General features: G+C 41.3%; 2 protein-coding genes across 2 annotated transcripts in view; one reads left to right on the top strand and one right to left on the bottom strand.

Moving 5' to 3' along the window:
* LOC136423630 (ras-related protein Rap-2c-like) overlaps positions 1 to 11,961 on the bottom strand; it is a 31,532-nt gene extending 19,571 nt beyond the window's left edge. Inside the window, exons 1-2 of the mRNA XM_066411876.1 lie at positions 11,751 to 11,961; positions 10,618 to 11,209 (exon numbers count right to left, since the gene is read on the bottom strand). Of these exons, the coding sequence (XP_066267973.1) occupies positions 10,627 to 11,184 (558 nt within the window). The 5' untranslated portion in view covers positions 11,185 to 11,209; positions 11,751 to 11,961 and the 3' untranslated portion in view covers positions 10,618 to 10,626. The remainder of the gene's footprint in view (positions 1 to 10,617; positions 11,210 to 11,750) is intronic.
* Positions 11,962 to 12,003: 42 nt separating this feature from the next.
* On the top strand, positions 12,004 to 19,731 carry LOC136423627 (NF-kappa-B-activating protein-like). The gene is made up of 11 exons (XM_066411869.1): positions 12,004 to 12,308; positions 13,342 to 13,419; positions 13,868 to 14,011; positions 14,612 to 14,692; positions 15,329 to 15,393; positions 15,978 to 16,100; positions 16,319 to 16,367; positions 16,632 to 16,735; positions 17,083 to 17,152; positions 17,855 to 18,004; positions 18,720 to 19,731. The coding sequence occupies exons 1-11, from the start codon at positions 12,157 to 12,159 to the stop codon at positions 18,886 to 18,888; spliced, it is 1,185 nt and encodes a 394-aa protein (XP_066267966.1). The 5' UTR covers positions 12,004 to 12,156; the 3' UTR covers positions 18,889 to 19,731.
* The last annotated feature ends 7 nt before the right edge of the window (positions 19,732 to 19,738 follow it).

Below are 19,738 nucleotides of genomic sequence, written 5' to 3'. Positions count from 1 at the left end.
TGTATAATTGGTAGTCAAACAAACTAACCTCAGCACTTGCCAAAGAGCTGAAGACAAGACAAACAGGTATTAACTCTGCAGAAAATGCTGATTACACGGTCTACTCCTCACATATAGCCATCTGTGAAGACTGCAAGATGAAAACAAAATAATGCACCATCCACTATTCTTTCCTATGAAGATCTATCTTTACTGACTGACAAAACTTGAAGGTCATTACTGCTCAAGACCTATTACAAGAAAGTAGTCTATTTCCTTAAACTTTAAAGAATGGTGTGATTAGAGTGCAAAGGAGGGGAACTTTCCGGAGGATTGGCTTGGCGCCTTAATTGGAAGGTGGGCTCTCAGCTATTTAACAAGATAACATGTCATTGAAGGGTGTCAAGAGAATGACCCTCTCAGCGTAGTCTATGTAATTAAGTCCCCAGGTAAAACAGGTGTATAGAGTGGGCTTGTACAGTCCACTGGCCGCGGGGAATACCTACTTTGGCCGATGTGCAAAGATACCCCCCAAAAAAGTATTTTGGACTAGATACGTTAGCCTCTATAGCAGGCTTTCTTGCAGTTCATTTCTAGGCTTATAACTTAGTAATAACATTGTATGATATTTTATGATTGTATACATGTCCCTGTGGCGCAAGCTGTAACACAACTCTGCTGCTTGGCCATCTGGATCAAATCCAGTGGATCCATGGGCTGGAGTTTGATCCTAGCAATGCCTAGGCCCCAGCTGGGACATGTTGTACGAGTAAGGTTTGCATTTGTCATTTCAGATGGTGACATAAAGCCAGTGGCCCCGTGTATGACTATGAGAGAGCTTCAGGAGTAAGCCTCAAGCGTCAAACCTCTGCACGTAAAACTACCCAACACACCTATCGAGAAGAGTAGGGTGACCCACTGTGATTGGCTAACTACGCGAGACGTGGCAAAGCCGCATTACACTGATAACTAATTATAACAAAAAGCGTCATGCTTTGTCCTCAGTCTGAAGTTCGACAGCTTTACCTATAGAAGCTAAAAAGGGCCAGCAAAAAGCTATGGGGCTAGGAAATACCTTAACAAAGTCTGAAAAGTCTCAAAGTTGCCGAATTACTTGTTTGTAGTAGCATAGAAGACCTTTGTTCCTCTGTGCTAACATACATGTAACCAGTATGTAAAGGTTGCAGACACAGGTGGCACCTGTTGTATAGTTCTCTGTCTGGAAGCACTTCCGGTCATGATCTTTCCTCCCCTTAGGCAATGTTGTGTTTCAACAGGGACTTTCCTGCATTTTAACATTCTAAAAGTCACAATACTTACTTTTAATCATTTGAGATAATCTCTTTCATTGTGAGAATAAAAGTTTGGTAACTCTTTGGTTTTAGAAGAGTCATCTGGACTTAGCTACAGCAGAAGTTCTAATAATATGGAGTGCTTAAGTTAACAATTACTTAATCCTTGTCGTTTAACCGTCATTGTATCACCATCAATTGCCAAACTGACTTTTACAGTATAACTGGTATTTGGCACTAACTCATTGCTATTAACGAGAGAAAGCTATTAAGAAACTAAATGCTTTAATCTAAAGTTGCAGTTGTCACGAAAATATAACATACATGTAATCCTCATCCTTACACACTAGTAATAAGCAGATAGAGGAGAGTTCAGAAGACCACAGCCTGTCCAGGACAAAAGATACAAAAAACGATACAAAGTTCTGCTGCAGTACCGAGGCCAAACGTGACCTTCGTTTTCCCAAGACCTACCTGCATACCAAATATCATCAGAGTCCATCCAGTTCTTCTTAAGTTATGCTGACAACAAATATCAGGTAACACAAGCAAGCAAACACACACACACACACACGCAAAAAACTATGTTTCAATTTTTAAGGAGGTAAAAATTATGAAATTATAGATAAAAAGACCTTCCTAAACACAGACCTTAGCACCCTGATGTGTCCAATAGGAATCTCTTATACATTTGCAGAATGAAAACAATTTCTGGCGGCCCATAGCAAAGCCATAATTGCCTGCCATCCCCATTTCTGCCATCAAATGGCCCATGGCTGTTGATTGGTAAGGGGACCATTCATTACTGGTAAGGGAGAATCACTATATGAAATATTGATGGTTGTAGTTAGAAAATATACATTATAAAATCTAAGGTACTATCCCACAAATATAAAGTTTTCTTGACAATTAAGATTACAATTAGTCAAACAGAAATGCCAAGGATATTAGATTTTTAAAATACTGCTATGATGCCCAAAATCAATGTGCATCATCTTGCGCATACTCGAATATGACATGCCAAAGTACATACAAATGCATCAAAGGGGTCTTGATGAGTTATACTTATAGTATCATAGCTGCGAACACACAGACACAACCAACCCCAATACCCCCATAAGAGGTTAACCTCCTTCATGGTGGTAACAAAAATCTAGTTCCAGCTTCTATGCTATGAGCTCCAGTCAAAATGTACATGGTTGACATACTGACCCAGAAACTGGGTACTGAGGACATGGCTCATACAAACCTATCCAGTCTACATCACTGTTTACACCACGCCTGATCATAACAGAACAGACCACACAGATCTGACACAGCTGTTGGATCAACATGCTTGTTACAGGTACAGGTACAGGTAATGTCTAGAGGACACATCGGAGCATTCAACAGCTCAGGGAAAAACACAACTGCTGTCCCCTCAGCAAGGCTGTCTCCAGGTTTTAATTTTTTTCTGTCCCACTCACTTACTCATTCATTGTTTGGGAGCCAATGTCTTGAATTTTTCTTTTTAAATTCGTCATTTTAAGCTTACGAAGAACATTTTCATCAATTTCATGTCATAAAGTTCAGATTTTAGGACGTACAGTCAAACCTGCCTAGGCGACCACCTTTTCAACGCGACCACCTGGCCATGGCGACCGCTTTTTCTCGGTCCCGAAAATTTTCCCCATAGGCACAAGCATTAAGCTGCCTGCCCAAGGCGACCACCCGTCCAACGCGACCGCGACCGCAACGAATTGGGACCGCACAGAGCACAATCCCTGCCCATGGCGGTCGCCTAATTTTCAAGCGTGTGGTGACATCAGATCATTTTGCTGTCGGATTTCACGGAAATGTTTTCAAGACTTTAAAGGACAAAAATAAGATCAAACATATATAGAATAGCAATGTTATACCATCGATTCCTCCATGAAGTGTTTTAATAAAACATTCCCCCTATAAACATTGTAAAGACAAATGTTTGTGATGTTGTTGTGCCTATCGTAATACGTGAACTCAGTTCCGTTTAAACTCAATTTTCAAAACGAATACGTAGTGCATGGCGTCAAAAAGTCAGATTTCACAGAAATTACTATCTATTTCTTGTATTTTCAACAAAAATGTGTCTGTGTCTTGCTAAATTCCGCCGAAAAATGACTTCGCGGCGGGCAAAACATCAGGCGAGAAATGTTGTTCCATGGTCCCGACGCCATCTTGGATTTCGGGCGGCCCGGATTTGGCGTACCGCTGACCTTTCTAAAACACGATGATTTTGTGTATGAACATTAACGAATACTCTAGTTATTGGTGAAAATCAAAATTCTTATTTTCTTTTTATTTCCATGAATCTCACAAACCTTTATTGGACGCTGTGCGTTCTGCTGCACTGACTTACCCTTCGATGCGGTGGCACAGAGCTTCGCGGCGCGGCGCGACGAAATCACACCGTTAACGCGTTCCGTTTTCATCTTTAGTTGTCAGATCTAAAATTTTTTTACCCTTTCATCCAGCGGTCGGCGACCCAAAAAAGGCTGGGACCAGCAGGCGTTTTCTAGGGATCTGTCTTAGGCCTTAAAACTTCGACGATGTGCGTGTGTGTGTGTACTATTCAATGTATCGTTTTGTAGTCAAAATTATGACGAAAATTTGTACACGATGTAGCGGTATGCAATTATCACATCGATAACGGAAAATGTAATTTTTGTAGGATCTTTCTGTCAATGAGAATTGAACCTGGCGAGGGTCATGCTGTCTAAATTCACATAATTTTCCATCATTTACGTACTGTATTTGAAAACCTCGACCTGGAAACATGTGAGTGGAATCCTCTTCATGGCGACCACCTGTCCATCGCGACCGTTTTTGCTCGGTCCGCCTGGTGGTCGCCTTGGGCAGGTTTGACTGTACAAGGTAAACATTTTTTCCGTCCCAAGAAGCAAATTTCTGTCCTGGGACGGATGGACAGGTCCTGGAGACAACCCTGCCCCTCAGACAGGCTTCACAACATGATTTGAACCAAATTTGTCTTGAATTTGTCTAATTTTGGTGTCCTATAGGACTATCTAAAATTGTCCTCACTTTATTTGCATATCAATTCGCAGTTCATGGTTAAAAACTTACTGATATACAGATCTTACTCAGTGTCACTGACGAAAGACAGTGGAATCAGTGGATGCTACCTGAAACGTCTGACCGTTTCCAAAATCTATCCAGTTGCTTGAGTAACAATATTAATATTGCCATGCGCTTTTTGTATTGAAATACTGTATGCTAGTTCAAATAATGATAATTTTCCATCTGTATTAAATATGAACATGCATGTATTATAGTTTTTGATGAGTATTTTCTTTTCAATTTTCTGGTAACAAGTTGCAGATAACATGCTGGCACGTTTCGTTCCTTGTTTCTAAATTGAGTCAAAGCGGAGTGAAGAAAACCATATCTTTGGCATTTGTATGCAGGGGGTGCCGTACTAATCACTCTCAATCATGTCTACCCGATACAATATCCTGGCATTTAGACTTCGCTGACTTTCCTATTCTTCTTAGGAAATATCTGCAAAGGACATACTGTGCCATACAGTATACACATTAATCCACACTTACCATTTCATCAATGGGGGCACTCGTGTGGAAAAAATCCCTCTTATTCTGTAACTTCTGGGCGATTGTTTTGGTGATTTAGGCTGAAGGAACTACGGCTCACATTATAAGGTCACAGGTGAAACGCTGCTAATCCATCTATCGGCATGCCTTTCTTTGACGCCATACTTCATAATTCTTTTCTCTCCCAACAGAAAAAGGCTGTATTATTTCAAGGGGGCAACGGAATAAATTGTCCATTAGTGCTGACAACCAGTTAAGGTCAAACAAAACAAAGATGTGAATCACGGAGTGCTTGGAGATGCCTCGGCAACAACAGGGGTGGGGAGGGGGGCGACATTTTTTGCAGCAAGCGTGACATGATCGTGTTTCACGTTTGCAAATAGCTGAGCAGCAACTGCAACAACACGGGGCTGGGATTGACACACATCGCACACCGCCGACGTGGGCTGGACAAACTCTGGCCAGTTTGTCCTCCTGTCCAGAACAACACCAGCCACTGGACAGTCTATAGAACACCACAGGGCACACAAGCCTGGTATGGCCAATGTCATATTGGTCTGCGGGCCGGGGGTGACGTCTTTGCAAACAAGGGCAAGACAAGCAAAGAATGGAAGATGTCATGATGTGCAAAGTCAGCATGCCTAGAACTGAAGTAGGCTTACATATGGTGCTGACTAGAGAAACTCAGCAGGGTTTGGGTTAATTAACCAAAAGAAACAATTTCTGCAATAATAGACAGGGCTTGAAATAGTGGGTGCATGTGCACCTGTGTGCACCCAAAATTGTGCACCTAATTTTTGACTGTGGGTACACCAGCGCACCCAGATATTTTTGCAGGCTATGGGGTAAAGGTACTATTGTACACTAAGTATACAGAATATTCTTGAAATTATCAAATTATCAGAAATAGCAATATAACCTTTTGTTATACTTTATTTGATGTATCATTTGTTTGAAATTTCAAGGTTAGCCATAGAATTACAGATTAAAGTTCTTAAGAGCGTTTGTAATTATGTTTTGCTGACATTCAACTTTATTCTATGTGCACCATGTCCAAAATTCTTTCTGTGCACCTAATTTTTTGGGTTGGGTGCACCAGTGCACCTATTTCCAAAAATGAATTTCAAGCCCTGATAGATATGGATGCCAAGCAAGCTTGACAATATGGTTTGCACTGAAATGTAACAACTGCAGCTTTGATGTTGCATTATAGCTGCTAGACCCTCATGTTCAATGCTCAGTTTTTTTATCGTGTTAAATTTACAACTGCACATGTGCAAGGAAATAAATTTACATGAGACGGGCCATACTAAACCGTATTAGCAGAAACATTGTAACGTTATTTCACAATGCTGGGTTGTATCGAGAAATGCTGATGCAAAAAAAGTACAAACAAAAAAAAATGTTCAAATCTCTTACTCTACATGAATAGTGACTATTCGTATGGAAATGCGGTCGCAATTTTAAGGCACGCGTAATTGGGAAAACAATTTTCCATGCCAATAAACCAAGGCAACATTATCATTGTAATATACACCAGCAGTATTTTTATGACAAATTATGTGTGACAGAGTTGTAAATACTGCTAACTGACTTATGATGGGGAGAATACATATTGTACTATATTCATAACTTCTCATATGCTGAAATTTATACTATAGACACAGAAGTTACTAGTAATCTTTTGAAGGATCAGTATCACTAATCAGTGCCCAAAGGGTGGTGCTTTGATACCATTTCGTATTGTAGCGATGATAAACTGATGGTTACACAGGTGATGACATGACAAGAGATTTACAGATAACTGTATAAACTGTCAATTGTGTCTATCACTAGACGTATGGGTGGGTCGCTTTGAGAAAATCTATAAAGTAAGTGCACACTTGCACCCATTTTCTTCAATAATTAAGACATTAGCCCCATCATTAAGGCCAACTCTGGCATCCCCCTGAAAAATTGATCAGCTATAACAATAATTAATGTGTCAAGCTGTTTGGGATGAGCATGAAATTTTCAGACCTGCCTGCCGGCATGGGTTCACAGACTAACAAATGTCCTGTCTAGGAGAATGAATCATTGAGTGAAACCGTTATTGACTTTGCTTCAAGACACAAGGGTAACGGTAAGACCTTTTGGCAAATGTTTAGCAGCAACTGGCTGAGATATATAACTCATTTTACAGAGGAATGTCTCTGTGACGTATGGTAAGAAGAATAGGCTAAACACTTCAAGCCCATACAATGTTAAATCAAATTATATGACTCTCACTGACGACTGATGTAGGGGTTAAGTGCAAAAGAAACAGAACCATTTGTAATGCAGGTTACCTGTGTCAACTTTGCATTTAACTATATGTTAAGCCTTGCATTTCAAGTTGCCAATAAACTACAGACTAGCTCCCACCTAGACCTATTGATAGCCAATTGCAAAATACTATTGAAAACAACTTTCCGGTATTGAGCCTGAAGTAGACTGTACCAAGTATTTTCCTGACTTTTTGGGCTACTGAGTTTTTGGCCTTCCTCTAAGTTTCTTCAAACATTTGAAAATTGTTTGTAATGTACATGTAGCCTTGCTGTTCTAAACCACTGGACATCATTTGCACTATCTAAACACATCTTGAACTTGAAGAGTAGTATTGTAATTCTTGTTTCTTTCACTGTAACTTTACATTCACAGTTTTCACGGTCACCTCTGCACCATAAACTTATCTTCACCGTGAAAAAAACTGTTGTTATCATTGATGATTCCTTCACACATCCGTTTTGTAAATCACTTGCCGCCACTGTGAAGTTAAAGTTCAGTAAAAATGTTCATTTTCCTTACACCATGAACTTTTGCTATCCTGAAGATAAAGTGAATTACAGTGTACACGTACATGTGTCTCTCTTGTGCACTGGTGCCCTTTTCTACACATTTCAAGCCCTCCGAACAAGCCACCATTGTAAAGATGGCACACATCTGTTCCGGTAATAAAAGTCGCAGAGGGAGTTTGGTAAATATTTGAGAGGAGTGTCCTGTTCTGTATGGGTTCAAGGGAGTTGGTTCCTGGTGTGTGTGAGAGTGTGCGGACCACATCTGGTTCTGTAGGGTGAAACAACACAGTAACTGGTAGCACAGGTGGGTAAGATACTGGGGAAAAGGCTGAATCATTGACTTTCTGCACCACTAACTTATGTGTGGGTGGGAGGGGGGTATCAAGGCTAACACTGTTAGTAACAGGACAAGCTATCACAGATTGCATTAGTTCATGATGCATGATGAAATATGACCAAAACTTGAAATATATCTGTACATTTCAAACAAAAAAACATAAGATATTGTGCGGTAACTTTTGGGTTGTTTTTGTTAATTAGTTACTCTTATCTCTTTGTTTATGTTATGCAGTGTTATGTTAGTCTGTACAAGGAACACTGAGTCTGAGTGTGTGTGTCTACCGTGCATAACTATAAAGAAAACAGAAATAAAATAAAAACAAATAGCTTTAATATATGTCGCCCTGAAGTCTTTTATGTCAGAAAAGTATCAACACCAAAACAGCACAGACCTACTCCAAGACTACTCATGTTTCCAGAATGCTGACAAAATTTCTTCTGACTCAATCCAATTTGCAAAGATCGGTGACTGATGCATGTGTCAGAAACTGTCTTTGTGAGGCAGAGGCAGATTTGATGACATTTGCATCCCTATGTGTCCATCAGCCATCCCTCACACCGTGTTGTCACTCCCTCTGGGCAGATGCTATCTTGTCATCTAGGTCCACCCCCAAGTGAGACAAACCCAGCTGAGCAAGTGGTCACCAAACTAATGTAAATGCAGAAATGTTCGCGGTGGTTTTATGTTCGCGGCGGCCGTTTCACAGCGAACATAAAACCACTGCGAACATTTTTGTCCAATATTGTAAAAGTATGTGACTATAGCACTGCCGCGAACTAAAAACCACCGCGAACGCTCCATTTTTCCCTTATTGCGAAATACAAGCAGCATGTGACTATAGCACTGCCGTGGACTGAAAACCACCGCGAACACTCCATTTTTCCCTTAGCGCGAAATAAAAACCATGTGAACTTAAATTAAAATACATTTACAGTACATTGTGCACTGTTTTCCAGATGTAAACACACCATTTCTCAGAATCCAAGTAAATTTTGCACGACAGAAAGCATGTGCAAATGCAGCGGTACACGTAGTCAAACTGGCCAAGTTCACACACACACAACTATATCAGGTAATACACTGGGCAAGGTGATAGGGACTTTTAGAGAGATGTACATGTAAACATGACCCTGTGTTTATTACTGCTTCATGTCTTAGTTGTAGTTTCACACAAGAAGGCCTAACCGCCGTTCAAAATCACATTGTTTAAAACATGTACGTATGTAGCATTCGTTACAATGGTGCCTTATTTTTCTGCCTGTTCCAAATGTCAAGTGCAGTCTGTGTGAGATGTCTCGGTCAGTTACAGAAATAACACGGAGGTCACGAAGGTCGTGGCTCATAGCATCAGGAGCCAGACAGGGTGGCCAATAGGACTGCTTCCCACATGAGACTACAAGTCAAGTCGTAGAAATCTCTTTGCCTTCTCAATTTGTATAAAACCAGTTAGTATCGACCCTCGAGAAGAGTTAAACTAAGTTATCACAGTCCTCTGTGCCACACAACTATAGGGTTCAAAGGGTAACGATACAGCGAAGGTTCTCCTGTGCATTCTAAATAGCCAGGGCCAATTGAAATTGATGTTTTCATTGGCCAGCTAAGTCTCCGATACATCAAGGGCAAAGAGCTTATCTAGGAGTCGATACTACCACACTGGCTCACATCCAGCTCCACAAATTATTGGGCCAATCACTATTAGGTGGAAAGGACTTAATTTAGAAGTGTCACTTTGCACTTTGGCTTAATTAGCACAGTTGCTATGTTAGCCAGGTTCAAAAGTTGACAGGATCGGCACCTTGTTACACTGTAACATGACAAGGTAAAATACACCAGACAATGAGTCTACAGTCTGATTTGATACTTCCTTTTGTTAGGAAGTACTCAGTAAGAATGTGTTATGGTATTAGGTGAGTCATACTACATAGTGACACAGTTTACATACTGGGCCTACGTGTAATAGACTTATACAAAGTGACAGGATAATGAGCGTCACAAGTGGCTTTTCAGCCTATGGACAAATAACAACAATTAAAACAGCACACTGAACTAATAGAGGTCAGATAACGAGATATCACTGGTTGTCATGGGCCTTAAAATCCTTGACAACAGACTTGCAAATTGTTTTCAAAACAGGACATGAAAAGGAGGATGCGACAACACAATATTGACAAGTGTAAACCGGATGGAGCACTGAAACCTGAACATGTACCTGTTTACGTGGAGCTGGTTTTGTTTTGACAACACGGTTTGAGTGTTTTCTGGTATTGTATATTGGCCTGATTCTAATGTGCTGCTAATAAACAAATTACAAGTCTAGCAAAAGTTCTGTGCCCCTCCTTTGAAAATCAGTTACCTAAGGTCCACTCACTCACTCACTCACTCACTCACTCACTCACTCACTCACTAACTCACTCACTCACTCATTATCCAGTTTTCCTTCTATCGTTCCCTGTATTGTAGTGAAGTTTGGACGTATACCCAGGAAATGAAACACATCAACCTATCCTGAATCCTTCAACAGGCAGTAACGTACTGGCAATTCTAATTGTAGATGTCAAACTGTGATGGGTTTTAGGAAAGCAAACAAACCGAGAGTCACCCACCTGAATTGGTTAGACAATAACACATGTACAGCAGGCATCCTTCTGGTCTGGGAGTTGCACAAAGTTCATTTCTCGGACGACCTCCGCGAACACGTCGTCCACGTTGTGTTTACTTTTCGCCGACGTCTCGAGGAAGGGCACGCCCCAACTCTGCGCCAGAGCCTTCCCCTCTGACGTAGGCACTTCTCGCTCACTCTCCAGGTCGACCTTGTTCCCTACCAACACCAGCGGAACCTTCTCCGACCCCTTCACTCTTATTATCTGATCTCTGATTGGCTTGATGTCCTGAAACGTCTGGTAGTTAGTAAGGCTGTACACCAGTAAAAATCCTTGGCCGTTCTTGATGTACAAGTCTCTCATGGACGCGAACTGTTCCGTCCCGGCCGTGTCCAAGATTTCCAGGACGGACGGCGCTCCGTCGACCTCGATCTCTTTCCTGTAGAAGTCCTCGATGGTCGGGTCGTACTTTTCCATGAACTGACCGGTCACAAACTGGACGGTCAGGGCGCTCTTCCCTACTCCTCCGCTCCCTAGCACCACCACTTTATATTCCCGCATCTTAATCATGCAGTCCTTCTTCACCTGTGTTCACCTGGGTGAGAAATGGACAAGAAACAACAAAAAACAAAGCATTATCAGGTATTCATGATCAAATAATTTACATGTCAATAATGGGATGATTTCTCTTATCCTTTCTTACATATTCATCATGCCCCAAACCATAACACGGCAGCTCGTGAGTGGATAAAGTTGGGTTTGACGTCAGCTGAGTTTTGTTGTGGTGTGATGAAACAATGGGTTCCCCTGGGACCAGGCCCATCCCGCCCGGCAGGCTGGCGCTAGGCTGTCCCCGGGCTCACACCGTCCGGATGTGACAGAGACAACCCAGCCCAACACGCTCAAGTCTGCCGATGTCCTGGGACGTGCTCGCGCGAAACATTGAAACTAAACCGCTTCTGATCGCTTGGTAAGAAATAAGGGGGCTGTTAAAGTAATAAAAATGGGTTCAACAGCGAGCAAGCGGATTTCACAGCTATTCACAAAATCTGGATTATTGATTAGAACATGATGATAGACAGCAACATGCCCAAACTCTGGAAGCGGACCCCCAAAAAGTAGGACCATCGCCTTACCCGCGTCGTGGAACTTCGCAGGTCAACCGCCGAAAAACGCCGTAAAAATCACCGGTCTCATCGGCCTGGGGCAAAGGGTGACTCCCGATCGGCAAGGTGCGGTGCGTGGGTCGTCTCACGCGCGCATTTTTCTCGCAAACTTCAGAAATTCCTCCACAAATTTGCTCTTGACGGAAGCTTCACCCCCATATCGTGGGTGGGACAGCCGCGCTACGAAGTCTGGGAAATATTCAACCTCTGACCTTTCACCTTGAGTCAACTTTGATCTTTGACCTCAATATCAGATATCACCCTCTACGCATGCGTCAAGTGACGTCGAGTCGATGCTTTCTTCACACTCGCAGAAAGATCGATACTTTCGTTTTTCTGGGTTTTAAACACGTTTCTACAGAGTTTTTAGACAAAGATGCCGCAGAGCAGGTCCTACTCCAGATCGAGGAGCCGGAGTCCCGTCCGTCGGCGGTCGAGGAGTCCAGTTCACCGCAGTTATAAAGACTCAAGAATCAAGCAAGAAGACAACAGGACGGGGAAACATCACAACAGAGGGGAGAGCGACAGGTGATCATCTTCTTCTTTGTTTCTGAGGCTACCAACTTTAACTTGCTGAATTTCTGTAGCCTATACTGACTGTAAGGTTTGATCCACTCACACAGGGAAGGACCCCTGCTCTTTCTGATTTCGTGTGGTGGGAAGTAAATCTCCAAATTTGTAGAGTTAGAGCAAGGAGGTTTTTGGTTAAAGATGTCTTTATATTTACAATCTGAGAGACATCCCTAACCGAAGTTAAGTACTCATTTCCATGTTAATGAAGGAAAGTCGTGGTTAGTGCCTTTCCCAAGGGCACAAGATCGGTGACATGACAGGATTCGAAACCCGTTACCTCTTGGGTTTAGGGCCAAACAACCTGCCACAGCGTAATTTACGCCACACAATATAATATACACTGCAGACAGACTTTGGTTTGTTATCATTTATTAGATTGATATGTAACGTTAGACATAAGATTAACAGTGTTCTCGCCAGGCCTTTTCAGCATAGGGGCCCCCTATGCTGTGATTTGGACCCCCTATGCTGTGATCTGGACCCCTATGCCGTGTTTCAACCAGCATAGGGGTGTTTCTTTCTGGGACAAACCTTGTGACCCTTCATAAATCTTACAAAAAGTTCATATTTGGCTTTAGAATGAGGCTGTGACAGAGGAAAAACTCTACTTCACAACATTTATCCCTCAAAATGCATGAAGTAATGTCTCATTGGGTTATGAATTTACAAATTTTCCGGGAGAACATGCCGGACTCCCTACTCTGGTCACTCCATGCGTGACTTGCACCGCGTTAAGTTGGCCTTCTGTGCCTGACCCCTATGCTGTGAAAAAATCCTGGTGAGAACACTGATTAAGAGTATTGATGTTGTACTTGTACAAGTTGTAGTTTTCTGCTTCTTTCACGTTGTTGTACAAGCAACAATTGCATTGTACCTTTCCTGACCAATACGTAGTAACAGTTAGTAGTATGTTGACCTGGTAGATAATGAATAACAATGTAACTCAGAGTCTGTAAATACAGTTACTCCTTCCATTCTGTATCCCCAGAAGCAGACATAGGAGCAGAAGTCCCAAACAGAAGTCCAGGAACGGGGACGTACATGTACCCACCTCAGACAAACACAGGTAAAACCATCATGTTGTCATGTAAGAACATTTGGCGATGATAACACAGTATCAAACAAACCAACCATCTTAGTCATGGTGCATATCCAAGTATCCAAGTGTGATGACCCGGGTATCATGTACAGTAAATGCAGAAAGTACAGTAAATGCAGAAATGTTCGCGATGGTTTTATGTTCGCAGTTTTTGAACTCTTCAGTGTGAACTCAAAACCACAGCGAAACTTTTTGCCCACCAATGACTGTAGCACTACTATTGTTTCAAACACGAACTTAAAACCACCGCCAATACTCCATTTTCTCCCTACCGCGAAATAGAAATAATGCAAACTTCAATGCATTTACAGTATCATGTCTCAAAAAATTATACAACTTCGATAGCTTAGCTATATAAGATCCCATGTTTATTTCTATTTCCAAACCTGAATATTGTTTCTATGATGCCTTGTAGAGAATGGGACAGACATCAGACAGGGTCTTCACACGACACCTTCCTCAGCAGAGACGACAATAGAGATGGACCACCTCGACACAAACACACAGACAGGGTCAGGAACCACGGACTGGACGACCAACAGACAGCGTTCATGGAGAGGTAGGGCTACACATTTGTATGCAAACAACTCAGTCAGTGGGTGCCCCCTAGTGATGGGTTTTTAAACTGCAGTCTGTAGTTCTTGCCATCTAACATTTCCATTCAACTTTATTGTGAAATCTGAACTGAAGTACTGTACAATGAATATACAACTGAATTGCATTGATTTTTCCAAAACACGGTCTAAGAGTTGTAGAAGAAGCTGCACTCATGTTTGTGACGTCACACATCTCATTTGCATCTCATTTGCATATACCCTCTCAGCTGCATAAAACCACACTTTTTGAGGTTTTACATAACTTCCCGACAGAATCATCACATGAAAAAGATCTCATTCTAACCAGAAGGAAAAGGACCTCTAGAATCGTCAGAAAATCAAAGAAAATAGCAACTTTGAACCTTATTTCAGTTAAACTTTAACACATTACTACAGGACAATATTCTAAAACCAAACAGTGTACACAGTCACAGATTTGTTGGAATACATGTATGAATAGAAATAAGATACATGTAATAGTACTAATGCCTTAACTACCGTACTAAGTCACAAGAATGTCATGAATAAGATATTGACATTTTGTTCTTGTGCCTGTTGCCTAGGAGACGAGAAGAGCGAGAGAGAATTGGCATGATGGGAGCTCCAGAGATCTGGGGGAGGTCTCCCGACCATCCAGACCCTGAGTACGTAACCTCCATTAACATTTATCTGCTGGGTGACATACATTTTGTATATCCGCAACTTTGAAAAACAGTGGGTTTGAGAGGTCTCTAGTGCAGCACCCCCGGGTATGCACAGATTAGGTATACAGGAGTGTATTACTAGTATACTGGGGGATGTTGGGTTCGAGATTCAGTTGGACATATCTTTTCAGGATGGCAGAATTATGTACCCCAGTGGAATAATGTTAGTATAATATGTAGATTTTAACTTGACAGAAAACAGTTATAGAAAAAGATGAACTACTGGAAACAATTTTAAAAAGAAGATTTGTCTTTTTTATTATCTATTATATGTAGAATATGGGTGTGACTGGATTTTTTCTACTTTGCTGTGGCAACGGCTTTGGTACTGAGGAAAGATATCTTGTATTGCATATGTTTGTGTGATATGGTCAGAAGATTATTTGAATGAATCATCTTGATGTACATGTATGAAGGCTTGCACTTATCAAATCAAGACTATCTGTTCAAGTAACAGTCATTATTGTCAGAGCAAAGCCAATAATATTTAGTGTGATATACATGTATAAACAACATTCGGTTTGTTTGATAATGGTTGTAATGATTACTGATGGAACATTTGGTATCACACTGCAGTTCTGATGTGAACTCTCCACAAGAAGACAGTGAAAACAGCAGCAGTAGTGGGAGTGACTCAGAAGGTATATCAGCATGGTATCATATGTACATGTCAGTACAGCAAGCATAAACCTGGTAAAGGTGTTGCATCTAGAGTATAGAGTTTCCTATTGCTACTTGATCAAGCCCTGGTTACACATAGCCGATGATGGTTGGTGGCAGGTCGGGAGCAGTCTGACCAGTTTAAGGTTAAGAGTCAAATTTGACTCCCAAACACACCCTGACCACTACTGACTTATTCCCAACTACCAGCCAACCACCAGCCAACCCATTCGAGACAAAATTTCTAAACATTTGGCTGGCACAGCAGGCAAACGGTGTAGAACTCCAGCCAACCACAGCCGACCTAGCTCCCAAACCATGGTTAGGGGAAGGTTGGGAGGCCATGTTTGGCTATGTGTAACCGGGGTTCGATACATGTAGAATGATCTTTAGCTCTGTACATGTATGAGCCACATTCAGAGCTTGTACCTGCTTGTAATATCAAAAAAATATTTGTTCAGGATCTACGTACTATGCTCTTTTAGTCTTTATTTCAATTCCTGAAAGTGATATGCTTAGCTTTCAAAACTTCCATGGCCATATTCATCACTTCTTGACATTTCAGACAAAAAGAGGAAGAAGAAAAAGAAGAGCAAGAAGAGGAAATCTAAGAAGAGAAAGAAGCGCAGAAGTTCGGACAGTTCTGATGACTCGGATGACAGCAGTGATGACAGCTCCGACTCGGAAGGTGGGCTGCTGTTGTTTTAAGATTCACTCCTTGGTTGAATGTGTCCATTCAAACTATCAGTCCAGATAATCAAACCGTGACTGAAGTTTTCACATGTAAGATACGTTACTCAGATTATCTACTTAGGTATCCTTGTAGTATAGCTAACAATACCATAGAGCTAACATTTACCAGAAATTTTACTATTTTATTAAATGTAGACATATTTCTTCCCACAGAAGAAATCAAGAAGAAGAAATCAAAGAAAAGAAAACACAAGAAGAAAAGGTAAGCTATAGTCTAGTATTTGTTATAGCAAGTAAAGACAGTTGTCCCAAGAAATGCATTCCAACGTTCCAGATGTAAAACAACTACACAATGGATGGTTCATATACAAATGTATTTGTCTGCCAAGTTTTATTTGTAAACAACTTATATCTTTGATTGCAATAACAGGAAAGAAACATGTTAGTATGCAGTATCTCCGTGTTCTGGTATTTCATTACAAGAGACATGGAAAAAAGCTTTTTGACAATTGTTTTTCCTACACAGCAAAAAGAGCAAGAAGATAAAGAAGAAGAAGAAGCAAGTGAGCAGCAGCAGTAGTGATTCTGACTCCGACTCTGAGGAGGAGGTCACGTATGTGGAGAGGAAAAGTGAGTATTACTAACTAGTTCAGTGTTGGTTATGTAAAGTTAAGCCTTTCATAATGTAATTTTGTGAGCCTTTACAATTCTTAACTTAGTCAGCATTGAGGTAATATAAAGCAAGAGGAAAGTCATACTGTCTTATGAAACTGACATGAATATGGCCTTACATACAATGTAAAGTCGATGTCTGCATTTGTGCTGAAGGGTCATAGATCTTCATATTGACCTGCTTGGCAGTCATCATTTCATTTGTACTAAATGAGAACAGTGTAATAAATATGTTGCCACTACTAACACACTTGTCAATACTGTTCTTTACTTGACTCTAATTGCTACTTTGCTCCTCTATTCAGGAACTCTGAGTACTGAGATGATCGGACCTGACCCTTTGACATCAGGAGGGGCTGCGGGGGGGCTGACTAAGTAAGTCAAGTAGATAAAGCTATTTTCTGTATACATGTATATAGAATACAACACGGGGTATTCCGTATCACCCGAGGTACCAGCCCGACCGTGAGTAGGATCGCCCGACAGCTGTAGGCCGGAGGGCGATCCAACCCGCGGGAGGGCTGGGACCGAGGGTGATGCGGAATACAACCTGTTGTATTTTATTAATGTCATGCCCACCCGAAAAAACACACTTTTCAATGCGGAATGCGCCAGAAGTTGAGGAAGATTTGTGTCCTCAAACAAAAAACTGTAACAACATTGATTCCAACCTCCGAATCCGGTATTAAAATTCACGACGGCGGCACAACTGGCGCGCTCAAAATGCATTCAAAATATTCTATGGAACCCTTTGTGATACAACTCCCGAACCCTGTGTGATAGGATAGTTATCACACGGTTCGGAACACCTGTATTAGGCGCAGGTATGACGTAAAGATATATATATAATGGATGAACCATAGTTTGCTTACAACAGAACGCTAAATCTGAAAGGAAGTATAAGTGGATAAAAAACAGTGATATTTGTGACAGGAAATGTTCTTTCCTCTATTTTTGAAATAGAGTGACTCTTAACTTTGTTTTTAAAAGACTGAAAAAATTGTGGACACTTTGATAAATTGATATCATTGTTTATTTTGAGAGATTGGTGAATGACCCTTGACCCTGTTTCCCTAGTTACGGCCACGCCTTGCTCCCCGGTGAAGGTGCGGCCATGGCTGCCTTCGTGCAGGACGGGAAGAGAATCCCGCGGCGCGGTGAGATCGGTCTGACGTCAGACGAGATCCAGACGTTTGAAGATTCTGGTTACGTCATGAGTGGCAGCAGGTGGGTCCCCTTTTTGGTATAATTATTATTATTTCTCACAGTTTCAAGTGTCTCCTTTAATTAAACAAAGGTGCGTTCAGAAATCTTCAGATGGATCAAGATGCATATGAACCAGGGCTGTCTCCAGCAATGAATTTCTTTCTGTCCCAGTTATTGTTTGAGAGTCAATTTGTTGTTCATTTTTGATGTTCAATCTGTCATTGTAAGCAGACGAAAATGCATTTTCATGAATTTCATGTAATGGTTGTCACTTTTTGACAGACTGTGTGACATTTTTTTCCGTCCCAACAAGCAAATTTCCCCAGAGACGGGTCCTGGAGACAGCCCTGCTATGGACATATTCTTCACTTTGATTTGATTAAGCTGCTTCATCTTGACTAACAGATGTCTACCACTCAAAAATCATGACCATAGCATGTCCTGAAACAAGATATCAAGACCGGAAGGTCTGCTGCAGTATCATAGAAAGCTGCTAGGAGGCCAAAATTGTCAAAATTTGTTCAGTTTGCAAACACTTACCAACATACAAAATGTCATAAAGACCCTTTCACGAATTCTTGAGTTATGCTGTTCACACACAAACAAACAGACGGCCCTGAAAACATAACCCTCTTGGGAAAGGTAATAAGTTATGTAAGAGTCTGTAGTTGCCCTAAATGAACCAATGACACGTATGCCAGCGGCCTATTTCAATACAACCCTGTCTCTTCATCAGGCATCGGCGTATGGAGGCCGTACGTCTCCGCAAGGAGAACCAGATCTACAACGCGGACGAGAAACGAGCTCTCGCCAACTTCAACCAGGAGGAGCGCTCCAAACGGGAAAACAAGATCATGGGGAGCTTCCGCGAGCTCATCTACAACAAGACTAAGAACAAGAATTGAAGTGATGCCTATTACTGTAAAATGCAGAAATGTTTGCGGTGCTTTTATGTTCTCGGCGAACTGAAAGCCACTGCAAACATTTGTATCCAATACTGTAGCAGTATGTGACTATAGCGCTGCTGCGAGCTTAAAACCACCTCAAACACCCCATTTTTGCCTGAGCGAAATAAAAACCATGCGAAATTAAATGCATTTACTGTATCAGATGTGTATTTCAGTGGCAATTCAGAACGCACTGCTTGTGCATTTGTCATTAATCCACTTCACTTCTGATATTCAATGGCTGACTTTTTATGAAATATTCCAATAGCTATCATCAGTAACTGTGATCTGTATAATTATACTGGATGAAAGTTGAAGGATAAGATTTTTGTTGGTTATTGAGGCATTGTCATTTACATTTGAACTTTACTATCCCATATCCCTATGACCAGGTGACCTCTTGTACAGTACAGTTATATGTACATGTAGGGTATTCTATCTTCTGGTCAATTTCAGGCAGACCTTATTGCGTGAGTACTCTAATATGATGATTGGGGAATTTAATCATCTATTGTATCCGCCCTTTCACACTTTACTGCTCTACTTGCAATTTTAAATAAACATGTCCATATTTGATAGCAAATGCTCAGTTTTTCATAGAAGGCATACATGTGTATTACTTATTGTTATCACTTTAATATCCCAGCCCACTGCTTTCACCATCTAAGTTCATCCGTGAATAATTTGATCAGGTTGGTGAATGACTGATTCTTCACAACCAAGTGTACACAAGTCATACAGAATTGGTTGTGAATAAAAAGAACTTTGCTATTCAATTAAAGTTCTTGTTACACAAGAGGACACACGT

The sequence above is a fragment of the Branchiostoma lanceolatum genome, chromosome 17, assembly GCF_035083965.1.
Source record: "Branchiostoma lanceolatum isolate klBraLanc5 chromosome 17, klBraLanc5.hap2, whole genome shotgun sequence".
NCBI lineage: Eukaryota > Metazoa > Chordata > Leptocardii > Amphioxiformes > Branchiostomatidae > Branchiostoma > Branchiostoma lanceolatum.
This window is presented reverse-complemented; position numbering and strand designations above follow the sequence as displayed.